This window comes from Staurois parvus, unplaced genomic scaffold (genome assembly GCF_062004578.1).
Source record: "Staurois parvus isolate SC_StPar_1 unplaced genomic scaffold, SC_StPar_1.0 ptg000548l, whole genome shotgun sequence".
Lineage (NCBI taxonomy): Eukaryota > Metazoa > Chordata > Amphibia > Anura > Ranidae > Staurois > Staurois parvus.
Genome location: NW_028318344.1, coordinates 11,190,777 through 11,209,999, shown reverse-complemented (window position 1 = coordinate 11,209,999; position 19,223 = coordinate 11,190,777). Strand labels below are relative to the sequence as shown.

Sequence of the window (19,223 nt, the reverse complement as noted above, 5' to 3'; positions counted from 1 at the left end):
GCCACAGCATTATAGTCTTATTTAGTAAACACTACAAAGAGCCAAATGCAAAGTTTAGTAACTCCTCATAACGAAGTAGAAGTCATCTCACCTAAAGGGTAAGCCCACAGTAAAAATGCACGTGGAATCTGTTTTACAAAGTAATAAAAGTTAATCTTTCCTGATCGAAGCATGGAGCTTGCCACTGCTGACTTCATTCTGAAAATGCAAGCTGTTCAAGTATTGTGCTGACCCACTGACTGCAGTGACTTGAAACAAGCATCAAGATCAGTAAAATATGATCTCCTTTTACTGCATCCTGGTTCCAGGTCAGTGCCTCGATGTCTCAAAGCTAGGGGTTCACTATGACAGCCTGGAACCTAGTATTTGCAGAAAGTGGTATTAACCATGGCATGCTTCTCTTGTAAAAGTATGCTGAGGAAACCTAGTATTTCTCTTTTAAAGTGTTTCCTCTGTGGTGTCTACAGTAACTGTAAAATGTCTACACATGGACAAGGCATGTCCGTAGAGCAGTGGCCTCCAAATTGCAGGCCTGTGCTTGCTTTTATCCGGCCCTTGGGGCACTAGTTCATCCACTGATACCAACAATCAGGCAAGTGACACTAAAGAAAGGGTACAATTCCTCCCAATGACACCAACGATGGGGCACAATATCTCGCAATGACATACAACAATGAAGCCCTAAAACCAGTGGTGCACTTAGGTTTTGTGCTGCCCTAGACAACACAAAAATAGGCTCCCCCCCCCCATCCCACAGAGAGAGCCTGACATTGACCGACAACATCCCAGGCCTCCCACCTCCACCCGAGAGAGCCTTTTAATACCACCACCCCCCATACATTGGCAAATGCCCCCCCCCCCACTCTGGCAAGAGATAAGACACTCACCTTCACAGCTCTGGGCATCCCCTGGAACAAGAGTCAGGCTCTGCATACACCATTAACAGCCTGCAGCCTCTCAGATTCCCATGCTGCGTGTGTCCCTTCTTCCTCTCCTACTTTCATTGGATGGTACTGCCCCCCTGAAAAAAGCTGCTGCCCCCCTGAATAATTCCGCCCTAGGCAAATGCCTTGTTTGCCTTGTGGTAAATACACCCCTGCCTAAAACCCCAATGATGGGTCTCAATTGCTCCCAATGGCACTAATGATGGGGCATTGTTTTTTCCCCACTGATGCTGGGACCTTTTCTACTCCTAATAGTCATAGTACGCCCCCCCCTATAGTCTGAAGGATAGTAAACTGGCTCATTGTGTTGAAAGTTTGGAGACCCCTGCCACTGACAATAAAGTCATGTATACATAATCTAATGGTGGCCATTATTCTCTGTAACTAGGCCTCAAACATCCAAAGAATTCAATATGACACAGAGTTCTGTAGGAGGAAAATGATATGTCTTCCCAAGGTAGGGAGTAATCTACATTTCTATATCAAAGAGGTATGTGCCTCGACGTAGCCACTGAATGTGTGTGCAATTCTGAGTTTTTGCTATAACAAAAAGCCAGACCTGTAAAAGATGGTTCCTGTTGGGTGGGTACTGCACTTTTGCCTTTACTAGACTTACTCAACTTATATAGTTATTCCAGTAATCTAAGAACTTAGCCTGGGGCTTTCTTTGAGGTGACACCTTTCTAAAGACTGTAACACAATCTATTCATTTAAAAGGCAGAATTTGTATTATACCACATGAATGGTACAAGGTTTTTCTTTCTTGTATGAACCTTTGAGCTTTGCTCCTTGTATTGTTTTTATTGAATAAGTCTGTTCATGTCAAATAGCAGCTTGCTCCACATGCTTTTGTTGCACAACTTCCAGTGACCAATTGCAAACTATTCTTCACAAAATTTTTTCACTGTAGCAGGTAAAGGTAGCACTCTTCTGAAATTGCTAATTCTGCGTGTGCAGTAGATTACAGAACAAGTCTCTGCTTGCCACCCAAATGCTGCCAAATATAAATCCCTGTTAGGTTTGAAATCACCATTTAGCGCATTAAAAATATTAAAGGTATGTGGTTGAATTCTTACCACATCCTAAACAGCCATTTTTCAAACTCATCTTATTAGTCCTGAAGTAACTGCAACACGTGCTTCACGGCACCTGCTTTATGTCATAAAAGTTTATGGAAAAAGATTAGCTACTAGTAATAGCTCAGCTTCACAAAAATACCTGAGAGGGTGCTGAATGAAAACCAGAGCCAAGGAAAATTGTGCCAACTGCCAATGCTAACCACTGAGCTTTCATCATTTATTCTTAAATGTGTACTGGCAAAATTAAACATATAAACTGAATGGTTGGTTTCAATATACTGGCCCCAGTTTTCTGTGGTTTTAGTCATACAGCTACAAATTTGCTTAGTACATTTAAAACAAATATATTTCCCTAGCAGATATGACAAATATACAACAGTTTTGGTAATTTCAACTTATTGTCCAATAGCTGAACCATTATTTGCATAATACTATTAATAAGGCACACTTTAGTTTACAACAGTCATATATAAATAGTCTTTGATATACTAATAATTTTCCTAAGGGGGAGGATGGCTCTGCCATCGTTACCCCCTACACAAAATGAAATCATTCAGTGCTTTACTCTCAATGCCAGGAGATCAAATGTATCACCACCTTAAGCACAATGTATATTATCATATGCTATAGCCTGTAAATATGTGCATAAATTAACAGAAAGGCAGGATTGTTCCTTCCATAATGTGTTGTCTTTGGTGGAACAACTATAAAAGGCAGCAGTGTTCATTTCCTCCTCTCTTTAGCAGTAGTCTGTAAATCCATACATCTTTGACTTGTTGGTTGCAGTGGTTTGTGAGGTACAGCACATTAAGGCTGGCCATAGACGGGCCCTTTATCGGCCGAATTGTTGGCCAATAAACAGAAAATCAGTCGTTGCTGGCATCAATGCTGCCACCAATGTCCACGAAAAACGGCTGTTTTTCATGGATTTTCCAGCATGACCGATAAAAATAAACGAGAAGATCCGCGAAAAACGTCCGACGGACTGGCCCCACTAACGACATGAATATTGGCCAATTTTCCGTGCGGACCAGTCTATGGCCTGCATAAGGAAACCTCTTATCCCATTGTTCTCCAATCAGTTACTGAACTACACTACATATAGGCGAGACTGGTTCCTTTGCTGAATTATATTTACTAATATGTAAGTATAATTCATAGTGCATCGAAGCTTAATCAGGAACGAACAAAACAATGTGCAAAATACAGCTACACACAGAAATCTAGCAGAACGCATTTAGGGAAACTGGAGATCGATTTGTTTCAATGGGTTATATTCCTTTTACCACTTTATTGAATAAGCCTCCAGTTCTAAAGAAACTTCACCAGTAACAGTAGTTCTGAGTATGTACTACTGCTCTCCACTCAGTGCTCAGCCTATCGGTTCAACTTTATGAATGCATTCACCATAGGTTTCAAAGTGCCAACTACTGCACCATTTGCATTACCTGTAATCAGTGAAATTGAAGTGAGCTACAATCAGAATAAAATGCAAAACATGCAAAAACTTCTACTGTGTCTGCACAAGGGAGCTCACTTAAAGATTATCAGTGTTTGCTATCTCCCACCTCCTTTTGAAAGCAGCGATTGTCAGCTTTAAAGTAAATTGTGAATGCCTTGGAATGTTCAAGACAGAATGCTAGAACACCCCTGCAGAATCCACAAAAATAAATAGTAAAGTACAAAATATTCACATCTAATAAGAATCAGCAGGATCAGCAGGAAATGTTCACTAAAACGCCAACTTCATGTATTGAAAGAAAAAAAAAAAAAGAGGAAAGAAAGTTGAAATGCTTTCCTTAGCTACTGATCACATTTGACTTTCTAAAGGGAAACATACAATCATTAATTCTCCTCCAGTTTTTTGCCTCAGTTTTTATAAATATATCCAAATGTCTTTTGTGAGACACATGGCAATATGGCAGGCTGTATTTTTATTTGTATAAATGTCTTAGAGTGTGTGAGGCACAGGCAGCTTTGGCTATTCCAGCATTTGTATCAATGTTTAAGAGGTGATAGATCTGCAGCTATCCCTTTCCATTCAGGGAGAAATGCTGCATCATAATGGAAAACTTTTAAGAATTCTGACTCTGGTAATGTGAAGTTTGTGAGGTATATTGTTTCTCCTCCTACTAAATAACTTGCCCAGAAACCAAAGGTCCCAATTGTCATGATTGTATGGTTACAACTAACCAGAAGTGCAAAATCCTTGCCAGGAGTTGATTCGTTACCATCACCAGAAAAGTAGACATCTCCTCTGGAATTGTCAATGTTTTCTTTACACCAATCCATCCCATTGCTGGTAACCACAAAAACAGGTTCTTTATATTTGTTGCGGAAATAATTCATGGCTTCCCACAAATAACCTCTGTCTGCAATCACACCCTTCCAAACATTTGGCATGACACTCACATAGTCACCTCTTCGGACATGGACTCCAATGTATGTTGCATTTTTTCTGGAGCCTTTTATTGTCTCCAGGACATGGTTGGCTTCATTTTTAAGGTAGTCATGTACTGTAAGTTCCTTTCGGATTTCATTCCGTAGGTGGTGAAAAAACGTCCAAGAGCAAGGGTACCCTGTAAGTTTTATAAAACTACTTTCAATGTGATTATATTCTTCAGACATCCAGTCATGTATCCAGTATTCTTGAAATGGAACACGAATGGCAACGTTATTATGCAACACTGGCAGGGTGATCTTAAATATAGGAGCTAAATAGTTATGCATATCTGTAAGGATGAAGGCTTGGCGTTTGTTTGCTCTGGCCAAGGCATACAAGGTAGCATACTCCCCCATATGGTTACCTAACCTGCCATCAGGTTTAATTGTCCATATTCCAGCATTTCTGCACTTTGTTACAATTTCATTAGTACTTGAGTCTTGCTGATCTTGGTTTGGCGCCACAGGGTTGTTGTCTTTCTCAGGACAGATTATAGATATAGGCAAATTAACAGAAAAGTTTAAGAACTGTAAATGAAGCTGCAGTCTGTACAGAATAAAGAACACCACAGTTGACACAAAGATGCATCCTAGAAGAAGAATTTTCTTTTTCTTGTTGGGTAACTCCATCTTCATTTGGTATCGGTCCTGTACCTTGGACGGTAATAAAGGCTCATCCATAAAAAACCTAATGCCTGTTAGAAGAAAAAAGCAAGAAGTGAATATTTCATGTTGGGTGCAACTGAAAAAAAAACAAACTCGATCCTGAGAAATACAATATAGAAGAATGTCTCATTTACGACATTTCCCCCAACTTATACGACTATTTCTCTGTCCTATATAAATCCCATCAAATTACTAAAAGTTATCAGATTTTAGTTTACTGCAATTTGTGATATGAATGCTATCTCATAAGTATATTGTTCTTAGCGTCACTGAACAAGCTTAACTATATTCATGAGTTATAGAAATTATTAAAAGGCAAACTAAAATAGAATTCAATAAAGTGGATAGTGAATGCAACAAGTGAATTGTGCCAACTCATAATGCTCATCCTTATGCTTGTATTCAACTTTAATAACCAGATCTCCAGCAGATTTCCTACCACTAGATAGTAACCCCATAGAGTTTTCGTTTACATATCTGAAACCCAAGGAGATAAAAGTGTAGGCCACAAATCCCAATTGGCTTGGATCACATATTACAAGTAGCACATGTTGGATATAAAAATCATTCAGCCACTAAAACAGACTAGACAATGAGTGCCCTCTTTAAATATATACTCTGGGACTGAAATTAGACCCTCCCACCTGGGCTGGGCAGTTCTGGAAAAGGAGGAGGGGCAAAGGTGTCATCAGAACATGCCAATAATAACAACAATAGAGAAAAACATCATTTGATGAAGTAAAAAACATTAGAAACATTCAACGCATTACAAAACGCAGAACTGTAGTACATAATACTACTTATGAATACTCTGTGCCTCTAAAGACAAAGATTTGCCGAATGATCATACTGACAGCACACACAAAGCAAGTACATTCTGGGTGTTAATGAAATGTATGTTTATACTTACTTTTCATTAGGATTTATCTCCATGGAAAATCTAACAACTGAGTAGCCAGCAGGCTTTTAACTAAATTTAATAAAATTCTTTATTTTATTCCTAAAGATTTCTGCCTATTTAACAATAATAATGTAATTTCACTGAACCCCATCTTTGCTACATGTAGCACTACCAATATGGCATATATATATATATATATATATATATATATATATATATACACACATACATACATACATACACACACACACACAATATCAACTCCATATGCTATATACACCACAGTTCTGTGTTTTTTTAATGTGTTGCATGTTAATGTTTTTTACTACATCAGATGAAGTTTTTCTCTATTGTTGTTATTATTGGCATGTTCTGATGACACCTTTGTCCCTCCTCCTTTTCCAGGGCTGCCCAGCCCAGGTGGGAGGGTCTAATTTCAGTCCTAGAGTATATATGGAAGAGGGCACTCATTGTCTAGGCAGCTCTGATGAAGAAGGGACTTCCTTCGAAACGCGTCAGTTGACTTTTAGAGTCTTCCCTTGTGATAGGTCTCGCGCTGTTCTCACACTCCTAGAGTTTTGTTGAGATCTTGTACACTTGTTATACTTCTCTGTAAGTATATTTTTAAAGTCGATAAAATCACATTTTACTGAGGTAATGCACAAGGTAGGTGCACTTTTTTGTTTCACTTCACATATATTAGCTGGCCACAGGAGGGGCAGATGTCGCTGAAAACAATGGGCAGGGAGTCACCTGCCTGCCTGTCTTTTTTCACACTGGGACCTGTCATTTGTGCACCAGTTGCCTATAGGATTGAAGCAGAACACAAGCATGGTTCTCTGCTTCTTTAGTGAGAGAAAAGGACTGAGCAGATTACTCAACTCAAAACCCTGGCTGGTTAAAGCAATTAACTTACAAAGTCCAAAGTTCATAAGTAAGAAGTGATTGCTTCCTCCCTAAAAGGTGTACCCATAAATAGCTTAATCAACTACCAAGCACTATATAGCATTCCAGACTTTGTTGCCCTGCAGTAATCAACCAAATTCTCCCATACTGCAAAAGAAAACCTGATAATGCAATCTTACCCAAAATTGGCCTTTTACTTTTGGTTTAACTTTTTGGGGTTTCTGGTAGCACTTTCGATTGACAATTTTGTTCTTTGCCGTGGCAATTACAAAGTTGAGTCTGCTATGTTCCCCTGCAGATATGTCCACATCTCCTCCATAAAAAAAAGGAATATGGGACCCTTGGATGGAATTTTGCTAGTTGTAAATACAGGATCATCTTTCTGATAAAGCTCATTTAAAGCAGGTACTTTTGTGAGCACAATGTAAGCAACTTCAGTTTAAAGGTGCACTCCAATCAAACATGAATATTGGGCATTTAAAAGCTGACTAACAAAGATCTAGTGGTAATAATACCTTCTATATGATGACACTGTGATGACTAGTGGGATTGAGTAGTGTATATCATATTGGGTAATATTCATGGTAGAGCATATGGTGTACAGCAGTGATCTCCAAACTGCAGCCCATGGGCCAAATGTGGAACTTTGCTTGCATTTATCCAGCACTGATATGTGGCACTATTCCTTACACTGACACCATTCCTTACACTGACACCAACAGTTGAGCATAATTCCTCGTACTGACACCACTGATGAGGCAATAGTTCTCCCATGGACACTATTGATGAGGCACCATTCTTTCCCCCAATACAAACAACTATTTCTCCCACTAATACAAGCGACAGGGCATTATTCCTCTACCTACTGGTTACAGGCACTATGTACATTTTTCTTTAATCCCAATGACTACCAAGCCCGAGCTAATGATGCTGGGGCATTTTCTACTCCCAATGGCCACAGTCGCCACCCCCCCCCCCCCCCATAAAATCTGAAGCATAGTAAACTGGCCCTTTTCTTAGAAAGTTTGGAGCCCCCTAGTGTACAGCATAGCACTCAGTGTGGAGTATGTAACATATACTGTGCAGTATACAGAGGCAGTCTGGTGTTAATCAGGTCCAGCACAGCATCACGAACAGCACTTTGTATAGATGAATGATGGGTTTGAACAATGTTACATAAAGCACAGCTGTGAACACTTTGTCAGCTCAGCTCTGAGGAAGGGAGTTAGTCTCCCAAAACGCGTTAGCATAACCTGTTGCAAGACCACCATTTGCTGGGACTGTCACATTGGTTCCTTGCTTGTATACATGACTCTTGGTTTGTGAGTATATACTGTTGTCATTTTTTTTTAATCCAAACTTTTTTTTTTTTTTTTAAATTGAAAAATGAAGGGAAATACAGGAGCAAAGAGCAGGGCAGTAGACAATCATACAAATGGGTACAAAAAAATGCATTATTCATATACAGCATACACAATAGGATTACATCTTTATAGCCCTTTGCTGCAGAGTTTTAAGATCACATCAGTCAAAATTTTACAGAGTATGTAGAGGTTGAGTAGAGGAAACAAAAGTCAGAGAAAGAAAAAGAAAGAAAAGAAGAGCAGAACACACAACAGGAACGATAATAACAGTTGCAGGTGGGCCATCAAGTTCCATTTCAACAATCAACTAGCCGTAATGTATTAGATTTGTAAAAGCCTGTTCATTATCAATCTTGGAGGTGCCAAGCCAGGCATATCTAACCAGTTCTGCCAGATTAGCTCAAATTTACATGGGGCATTACAGTGACGATAGGCAATTTGTTCTCATAAAAAGGAAAGAATTAACATACTCCACCCAACATTTCTTAGAAGGTATTGTACTAGACAGCCAATATCTAGCTATTAGTTTTCTTGCTAAATACAAGAGACGAGTAATCATGATATAGATACCCGGAGAGTACAGCTCAGGGTCCAGCGCTCCCAATAGACACGCTAAGGGATCCAAAGGGACAGGAGTCTGGGAGATGGAAGACACAACCCCATAACATCCGCCCAATATCTTTCTAATTTTGGACATTTCCAAATCATGTGTATAAAGTCCCCTCAGTGTGCCATACACTTTGGGCACAAAGGTGTATCTCTCCTGCCCCATTCAAACAATCTAACCGGTGTTTGGTATGCCCTGTGAAAGATAAATACTTCTGTCATTTTCAATAAATTCTATTTTATCATGGTAATGCACGAGGAGAATAAACCCTTTTTTGCTTTTTTCCAGTAACTGCCACATTAGTTAAAGCTGGCCATAGACAAGGGATGGCTGTCACCTAATCCTGACAATTTTGGCCTGATCAAATGACAACCTTATGTCTATAGAATGAGAAGTCACCCACCAGCTGACTGCTGCTCTCAAACTGACAATGTGTAAATAATCTAGCTATTAATGCTCATTTATGGACTTTCTGACTCAGAAAGATTCAAGAATAGGTAATGTTAGCAGTTTTTTTTATTTACCTAGGGTACAAATCTGAGAAAGGGGTCTTGTCAAGTTATAGTTTTGTTTGACATTAAATGCAATGAGAATTTGGCAAGAATTGTTTTACTAGTGGGGACATGGAGAGGCAATGAGCCTTTTTTTTTTAAAAAGGAAAACGCATTAAAAACGCATTTGCAAAAATGCAAAACGCACCGCAAAAAGCACTGCAGAAACAGATCACACACACAAGCTGCATAGGGGTGAACCTAGCCTTATCTGGAATAAATTAGCCTCAGAACCTATGTAATTAATATGTGTATGGGTTTAAAGGGATGTGGTGGCAATCCTACTCCTAGAAAGCATTCACTAGTGATTTCACCAGCATGACTAAAACTACCACAAATTTCCTGTGTAACCCCAGCCTAAGGAGGTTACTTCCAGCACATGGGTAGATCTCTCAGTAAACAGGAGATTAACACCCGGATCACGTCAAAGCAGATTTTGAAATCATGCGACTTACAGTGAAGTTGCACGATTTCAAAATCGGGTGACTTGCCAATTTGAGGTGCAATTTGCAAGACATCTGCCACAGATTTGTCAGCAAATCGCACCAAAAGTAGTGCATGCAATGCTTTAGAAATCAGTGCGGCTCTGACCAAGTCAGAACCCCACCGACATGACCGCTCTAATAGCAGACAATAAGGTGAGACTTGGCATACGATTTGCAAGTCACATGGCATGCACATCGCATCCCAAGTCGCACCCGATGTGACTGGGGTGTAAGATCACCCAGGCTTCCTTCAGGCAATACATAACAGTATGTGTAAATGCTATTGCTTGAAAGTGAACCTGTGGTATTACAACTAAGGGAACAGCCTTTTCTGACTTTTTTTTTAAAGATACATGCTATCACCCCCATGTAATGAAGATGAACACAAGCAGACATGGTTCCTTCCATAGATACAGTGGAGGAGTGAGTGTAACTACTCCAGGACGAGTAGTGTGTTATTTGCAGGACAGTCATGTGAAAATAAAGGGGAAAAGCCTGGGAAAAAAAAAATAACACAGCCACTACATCTACCGGTAAGTTTCAATATATTAAGTTTTTGATTTTGCGTTCAAATACATTTGAAGTCTGCACCTTTAAAAACAAGTCAGCAGTTGCTCATCCCAGATTTCCTTTTATGAATATAAAACCCAATATACAATACAAGCTTCCATAATTATATCTACACTTACCAAACACATCAGAGTGTGTCCTTTCCTTTGTTTAATGTATGTGTCCCTTTATATCGGTCTGGATTTGATGTATATGATATACACCACCTCCACTAAAGGGGTGCAGCATGCAGACCATCCATAAGGTGTACTTCTGTGGACAGCTGGTGCAGTCCTGAGCATTGAGCTGGTTAATTCCAGTGACATAAAGTAACATTTCCTGCTATTAGTGTTAGGTGTATATAACCTCCCTCTTAGATTGTAAGCTCCAAGGAGCAGGGCCCTCCTAACCCTCTTGTATTTAACTGTATTGTCTCCCGTTATATTGTAAAGCACTGGGCAAACTGTTGGCCCTATAAAAATCCTGTATAATAATAACAATCACTTTGACTTAAGATGGCTGGGTATTGCTTGCCTTATTATAGCAATAGGTCTATTTTTTATTTTTTTCTAGAAAAGCTGTGTGCAGTAAGGCCTGGCTCACATCTAAGTATGTTGAAATATGCTGCGGCGAAAAAAAAAGTCTTTGACCCTTTCCAAAAATGCAGCATCTGTAAACACATAGTTGTGATTGTGTCCCATAGGAAACCATGTTAAATGGACTGCAGGGAGTTTCTGCAAAAAGCACTAAAAAACACATAGTTGTGATCGTGTCCCATAGGAAACCATGTTAAATGGACTGCAGGGAGTTTCTGCAAAAAGCACTAAAAAACACATAGTTTTGATCGTGTCCCATAGGAAACCATGTTAAATAGACTGCAGGGAGTTCCTGCAAAAAGCACTAAAAAAACACATAGGTGTGAACCAAGCCTTAAGCTCATGCTTGTTATTTACCTGGGATTGCTGATTCATAATTAAGTGTCCAAGTGAGATTGCGCACCTCCTTGATGAAATACTAGTTGCCAGGCTGTAATGCTGGTCTTCTGGCCTCAGTAATTTTGGAGTCACAAACCTGGAGCAAATATACAGAACCGGAAGGTCAGACCTAAGCCTGGTTAGTTTCTGATGGACCTGAAGAAATTCCCTCAGTGGGTGGCCCTGTCTGCTGCTTCCCACCCAACATCCTTTACTGATCAATCAAAGAATTTTGGGTGGAGAATTGTTGGTTGATCAGTGTCTGCATCCAATCACTGTTCAGATATTTTGACAGCTGGTGTCACCAATTTTCAAAATACAAAAGCCACAGTGGATGAATTGGTTAGTTTATATTCCTTCAGCCTGCAGGGTTATTTAAAAAAAAAAAATCTATGAGTATTGTCTACATAAGTCTGATATCCCTATCTGCAGACTTATTCTGGGTAAGCAACTTGAATAAAGTAGCTCAGCCTGTCAGTCAGTCTGTTGCGCTGGCCATAGATGGATCAAAAATTGTCCATATCAGCAAGCCGATTTTTAATCAATCAATCTATGGCTGTTTTTTCTCAAGAGAAATCACTCTAATGCCTGATGAGAGTGAAAACCTCCTGCGCTCCTAAATCAATAAAACTAATGAAGCTGCCAACATCCAATCATATACCTAATGATCTATAAGCAAATAACAAAATATATGATGTAGCGCTAATAACAAAAGGTGCGTAAGTGAAACGCACAAATATATGTGGAAGATATATAAATACAACATGTATAAACATAAATAAACAATAAGTAATATAAGACAGAGTATACAATGTGACTATACCTCATAGGCGCCGGCTATATACTGTGAGGTCTGAATATGAAATTTTATCTTCCAGGTATCATAATGGTGAAAATTGATAACGTGAAAAAAAATAAAATAAACAGAAAGTGTCAACTGTGTGTGTGAATTGATCCTAATTGGATCTATAAGTGGTGTTCAGGGGCAGACTGACAACTCATTGGGCCCCTGTGTCCTAGCCCACAATCAAACCACACACAAAAAAGTCTATGAAAAGGTACCAGGGGCATCTCATGGGGCCCCCTACTGACCCCGGGCCCTCGGGCAGTGCCCAAGTTCCCAAATGGTCAGTTCGCCCCTGGTGGTGTTCAATATCCAAAATAGTCCAAATGGGACTAGTGCTTCAGGTGTGCCCAAATTGATCCTAATTGGATCTATAAGTGATGGTAAAACATCCAAAAAGTCCAAATGGGACTAGTGCATCAGGTGTGCCCAAACTGGGATAAACAAGAAATAACACATGTAACCACATGCAAAAACTCCCCAAAAACCAAAATACAACTCAAATATCTATACACAAAACAGTGTCAACAAACAACGCACACATGACCACATGCGTGATAGTGCATACAAACTTTCACATGACCTGAATACACAAGCAATCACTAAAGAAACACGTCACTAAAAATGCGTATAAATGCTAATAGACAGATGAATAAATGTCCGGAGTGGTGTGAAACCACCATATATTCAAATAAGACAAACACCCGTGAAGGTGGGTGATAGATGTATACGATGACAAGAAGCTATCCACAAATGGCTGTAATGCACGCTCACCTCCTTGCCTCGATCCTCAAAGGGTCAAAACACTTTTAGGATCACTACACTGGATCCTCCATACATGAGACTCCTCTGGAATGGCGTCACTTTCGCCACAGTGTTCTCCCCCTCAAGGACAGGCTTAATGGTGGTAAACCTCCTCTCCAGGCAGATACGTAAGATGTGGCCAGCTATCTCATTATAAAACATAAGCAAGAACTCCCATACCGTAATACTATTTATTTTATAAAGAAGCCCTGAGGAAGTCATGTGACTAACGTGACATAACGCATAGGAACGCGGTGACGCACTTCCGGTTTGGACGTCATCTTTGTACACCCATGCAACTACACCCAGAACAATAGGTTTTTCCTATTAATGCTCTGACCAAGATGTATTGAAATGTGAGTGTATATTTTAGAGGATTTTCCTTTACTTCTTTATAAAATAAATACTATTACGCTATGGGAGTTCTTGCTTGTGTTTTATAATGAGATAACTCCATTCATGACACATTTACCAGGCCCCTTCTCTGCTCTCCATCCTGACACATTCCCGACAACAGCTTTCGAGAGAGGGGAGGGGGGAACCTGGCAGAGCTTCCGGCGGAGGAGTGGGGTCAAAGGAGTACACAGGGGCCCAAGGGCAGCAGGACCTGGATAGAAGGGGCAGCATGTAGAGGAACTACTCCCCTTCGTTTTCCTCCTACAGCTGCTGAAAGGCTGCAGTAAGAAAATGGAGGGCATCAGTTCCACTATATGTTGCCTATCCTATCCAGCTGTACAGGGCAGCTGCACAGGCCCCCTGGAGCGTGGGGCTAGGTCGCAATTGTGACCCCTGTAGGTACGCCTCTGGCTATGCCTGCAAAAGGGGCCACCGTGAACTAATCTAGCCAGACTTAATTTCCTAATTTAAAGTTCCACTTGAAAGAAACACATTCACTTTGTCTATTGAGGGCAAAGTGACGGTGTCTGCTGGTAACCTACTTCCTCACTCATCCATGCTCCCTAGCTGCCATCTCACTGCAGGAGTCCACTCTAACTAAGCTCTGGTGTCAATGAGTGTTCGGGTCTGGTTATTGGCCACTTAGGCACAAGCACTATCACATGGGGGGGCTGTGCTCCTCTATACCTGAAATCACCACAAATTATAATTGTGGTCACCGACAGCAATGCTCAAGGTTATTATTGAGGTCACTGACACCAGTGCTAATGGCTGTTATTGCATACGCTGACACCAATGCATCCAACAAAATCAATGCACCTCAATGCACAAAACATGTTGCTAGTGTGTGGCCCTCTTGTAGGCCAGGTGATCAAGATGACATCAATATAACAAAAGCAGCGCTTGGGTTTCTAAACATATTGAAACATATCATACTTTCTGACCATAGTAGTCTCTTCTGGACTAAAGAATTCCCCCTAATCCAAAAATGTTTTGTTGAAGGAACTGATTACTTTTAAATACTATATTACTGTTTGATTAGTGCATTCAAGCACTACTGTGTGTATATGAACAACTGTATATATATTTTTTTAAATGTGGATTGTTTCTTTATCATGGTTCAGCTCCATGTTAGTTACTCGTGCAGCCAAGCATGCCAGTACTATGTTTTTTTCCTATTATTGGTTGTCACATGTTATATTTTTTAATGGATCAGATATCAGTGTTAAGTCTGGATACCAGTGAACCAGGGAGGGTTAGTTTGCTATATACACATCAAACCATAACCACTTGAGCTCCGGAAGGTTTTACTCCTTTCATGACCAGGCCATTTTTTTGCTGTTCAGCACTGTGCTACTTTAACTGGCAATTGCGCAGTCATAAAACACTGTATCCAAATTAAATTTCAATTTTTTTTTCATGCAAATAGAGCTTTGTGTTGGTGGTATTTGATTACCACTAAGTTTTTTTTATTATTATTAATATTATTATTATTATTTAAATGAAAAAAAGATTGCAAATGTTGGAAATATGTTTTCTACTTTCTGTTCTAAAACATATCCAATTAAAAAAAAAATTTCTTCATAAATTTAGGCTAAAATGTATTCTGCTATGGTCTTTGTAGTCTTTGGTATAAATAAAATCCCATATGTGTATAATATTTGGTTTGTGCAAGCGTTATAGGGTTTAAGAAAGATGGTATAAATATAGGAATTTATGACGCTATACTGGTAATGGTGGTGATCAGCGACTTATAGTAGGACTGTGATAGTGAGGTGTGCAATCTGGCACTAGCTGACCCTGGCTAGGAGGGATACAAACTGACATGGATATCAATAGTGACACTAATACAATGATCAGTGCTAATACTGTACAGTCGCCCGCAGAAGTGATTGAGTGGCTTTTCAGCCACTCAAATCAGTTTTGCTTTACATACTATTATGAAAGACTTACCTGTAAAATTGAGCCCTCCAGAGGCACACCATTATTGCTGCCAGGGCTTTCATATTCACCCATTTCTCCTCCTGGGTCTGCAGGCTTCGGCCGCAATGATGTCACTCATGCGCTCAGAAATCACAATAGTGTTTTAGGTCTTTGAATGGAAGGCATGAGTGTGCCGTCCACTTAAGAGTCCACTGCGCATACAGCGGTGACGTCACCAACTGCTACAAATGTGAATAACTGTTCATTGGTAGGTACATGTAAAAAAGCAGACATTTCTACCACTTTAAGAACACCTCACCTTCTCCTAATCTCCATAACATTTAGGTAAGGTGTTCTGTGGTGAACATTGGTAAACTGGGAAGGCTGATAACACTTTTTGGGATTTCAGTTCAGCAGAAGCAGAGTGCACAGGAAGCTTCTACCCCACTGGATTTATAGCAGGATCAATCTGCACTCATCAAAACAGATATAACAAAACACTGTAGTTGTATATTTAACAGACCAAAACGGAGCAAATAAGAAGTTCATTATGAAGGTTTACATACACTTCAATGCCTCTTCTCTACTCTGATAGCCAGAAAGCAGATTTATACTGAGCACCTGATTATCCTCTCGGTCCAATAGGGCCTTATTGGGAGTTATTGACGCTTTCTGTTGAACAATGAGAAGGTGAGGATGTGCTAAAACTCTGATGTCAGAGCTGAATATAGATCCTTTCTGCATGCGTAACATTAAATTGTGCATCCTGCTTCCCCCAAATTTATCAGATATGTCTAACAGCTGATGAAGGAAACGGAGATAAAGCCTGGCAAAATGTAAAGCAAACATCTGACACTGCATGCAGTGCGACCCAATCCCAATCTTTTGGCCATGACACTGGCCCACGAGTGGCATTATCAGCAAGAAGACCATGGTCAGGTTTTTTTTTTTCCTTTTTTTTGTGAGGCTGCACTACAGTATTTAAAGATTGAGTTTGAATGAATAGAGTCAGTGATCAGTACTGACCATTGACTCTGCTCATTCATAGCTAAGGCATAGTATATTTTGTTTACTATGCTTCAGTTTGTGAATGATTGGGAAGCTCTGTACAGAGTTATGCCTGTCCATTCATTATGTGCTGCTAAGACTGCAAAGATGGAGATTTAGGGATGTGTCCTCAATTTCCTTTCTCTGTCTGAAAGGTGGAACATCAGAGGTCTGTTTAGACCCCTGATATCTCAACAAAGCCAGCGGGGCGTCTAAACAAATTGTTAAAAATAAAAAAAAATAAAACTGTAAAAAAATTTTTAAAATAAAATTTAAAAAACTACTAACGCAAGTGGTGAAACTACCATGGTCACACTTGCGATCAGGCCCTGGCATTCCACCACTGTGGAGGGGGCCCACTGCAGAATATGTGAAAAGGTCTGCTGCGGGACCGTAATAAAGGGCCCCGTAATGCAAGTAAAGGGCCCCAGGATCAGCGGGAAGGGCCCTGGATGGCATTCAGGAGGGCCCTTCATGGTTTCTTGCACTGGTGCCTTGAAGGTTCTAGTTACGCCTCTGGATATAGCTACGTAAAATATTACAAAAAAGTGCCTATACTGTTTAAAATTCAGTAATACACTGTCTCACCCTGCTCTGCACAAGCTCAGTTGCTCTCTATTTCTCAGCAATGTACTTATTTGCTAACAGCCTAAAGATTTACTGCTGCTCTGGACCTCAGAAAATGGCAGCTTCTAGAAAGAAGAAACAGGAACAATGCTGGAGGCAATTTACAGCAAACACTTATTTTGGTAGTATCATTATTAATGGAGAATGTATGCTCCTTGATAAAGAACATTATTTTTTTTAATCAAGTTGTTATGGGTAAAGTTCTGCTTTAAAAGTGGGTTACAGTTCACCAAATACGTGTGCTTTAAAAGTGGGTTACAGTCAGCAGGGATATCCAACTATATACAGACTGACTGTATTTACAGAACTTCGCTACAGTACTAGGTCAAGAGATTGTGATAGATTACCAACTCACCACCTACCAAGATTCCATGGTAGTGAGGCAGCTTTGACAAATAAGATATAATAAGGAGAGGGAGGGAATGAGTAATCAGGTGCTGCAGTTGCAAATTGAAAGAGTATACTAGAAGTTTTTAATTTTATTTCTTAATAAGGGTTCATTTGCATGTCCTTTGTAGCAATGCTTAGTAAAACAAAAATTACCACAACATGTTGTAACACAACGTATATGGTGTGGTGAGATTAAGTTTGAATGGCACCACAATGCACCTCTACAACACAAGGGATATAGGAAATGCAATAAGAAATGTATGAAAGCAGAGTAGCTAAATAAGACAAAAAATTGACTAAACTAGTCAAAACATATAGCCATGGAAAGTAGGAAAACCCCATAAAAATTCTACATACACATTAGCAGAAATAGGGCAGAACACAAAGACCCGATGGCATAAAAATGTGGACATCTGGTCAGAAATGACAAGGAAAAGGCTACATTAAGAACATTTTCTTCTTCAGTTTAAACACACCAAAGATACAAACTTAATAGAAGAAATAGTAATGCCAACACCTATGGAAATGAAGAACCTTTGTGTTTGTCTGAAACTAGTGTTCGAAGAAGACTAGAAAGGCAAAGTGACAATAAATCAACAGAACCTGATGATTTACACCAGTGGGTCGTCAGGGAACTTTGCTCAGTGGTAGTAGTTCCACTAGTTTTGATTTCTAATGGCACCTTACTCATACCACCCAAGTTTCTGAGATGGGAAAGAGGGACACCCTTTAAACACAAAATGTGTGTGCAAAGGACAAACATCTTGCCATGCCCCCAGTTATGTGGCCAGCGAAAAATTAGTGAGCAAAAATTGTTTGACCAGACCCAATAGTTCTTTCTTCATCACTGTTTCCTTTATACTGGTGTTCTAAAACGATAATGTGATAATAAAAAAGTTTGTGTGAAAAGTTTAGTGTAGTGTAACACTTTTGGTAGTTAAGTATTGCATTTATTATGGAGACCAAACATCTGTCCGGAAAGAGGAATAAATGAGAAGGAAAGATGGGCAAAGGAATTTGGGGACAAAGTCTCTCCAAATCAGAGACACTTGAGATGTATGCCTTAATGACTGGAATGGTACCAACTGATTAACATCAATAGTATGTAAGGTATTTGAGAGGATGCTGTGGGACTTTTGTCAGAGAAAAGGGTATTATACGTAAGCACCAACATGGGTTTATGAAAATCCACTGTTGTCAGACCAACCAGTTAACATTCTATGAGGAAGTGAGCAATAACTTAGATAAAGGAATGGCAGTAGACGCAATTTATCTGGATTTTGCGAAATCATTTGACACTGCCCCCTCACATGCTTAATCTACAAACTAAGACCTATTGGAGTGGAGAAAATTGTATGTATTTTTTTATTTCAGGTACTTATATAGCACTGTCAATTTATACAGCGCGTTACACATATATATTGTACATTCACATCAGTCCCCTACTCTCAAGGAGTGTACAATCTAAGGTCCCTAAAACACATACATATATTAGGGTCAATTTTAGAGAGCATCCAATTAACCTACCAGCATGTCTTTGGAGTGTGGGAGGAAACCAGAGTACCCAGAGGAAACCCACACAAGCACAGGGAGAACATGCAAGCTCCATGCAGGAGGCACCATGGTCAGGAATCGAACCCATTTACTGCAAGGCAGACGTGCTAACCACTAAGCCACTGTATGTACATGGAAAGCTGGCTTCAGGAAAGGATGCAAAGACTAGT

The 19,223-nt window shown here is 39.8% G+C and overlaps 1 protein-coding gene across 2 annotated transcripts in view; it reads right to left on the bottom strand.

The window, feature by feature from the left end:
* Positions 1 to 2,200: 2,200 nt before the first annotated feature.
* The window catches only part of LOC149451178 (galactoside alpha-(1,2)-fucosyltransferase 2-like), a 213,105-nt gene continuing 196,082 nt past the window's right edge, over positions 2,201 to 19,223 (bottom strand). For both annotated transcript variants that reach the window (XM_089691010.1, XM_089691008.1), the window contains one exon: positions 2,201 to 5,160. In XM_089691010.1, the coding sequence (XP_089547136.1) occupies positions 4,022 to 5,146 (1,125 nt within the window). In that variant the 5' untranslated portion in view covers positions 5,147 to 5,160 and the 3' untranslated portion in view covers positions 2,201 to 4,021. The remainder of the gene's footprint in view (positions 5,161 to 19,223) is intronic.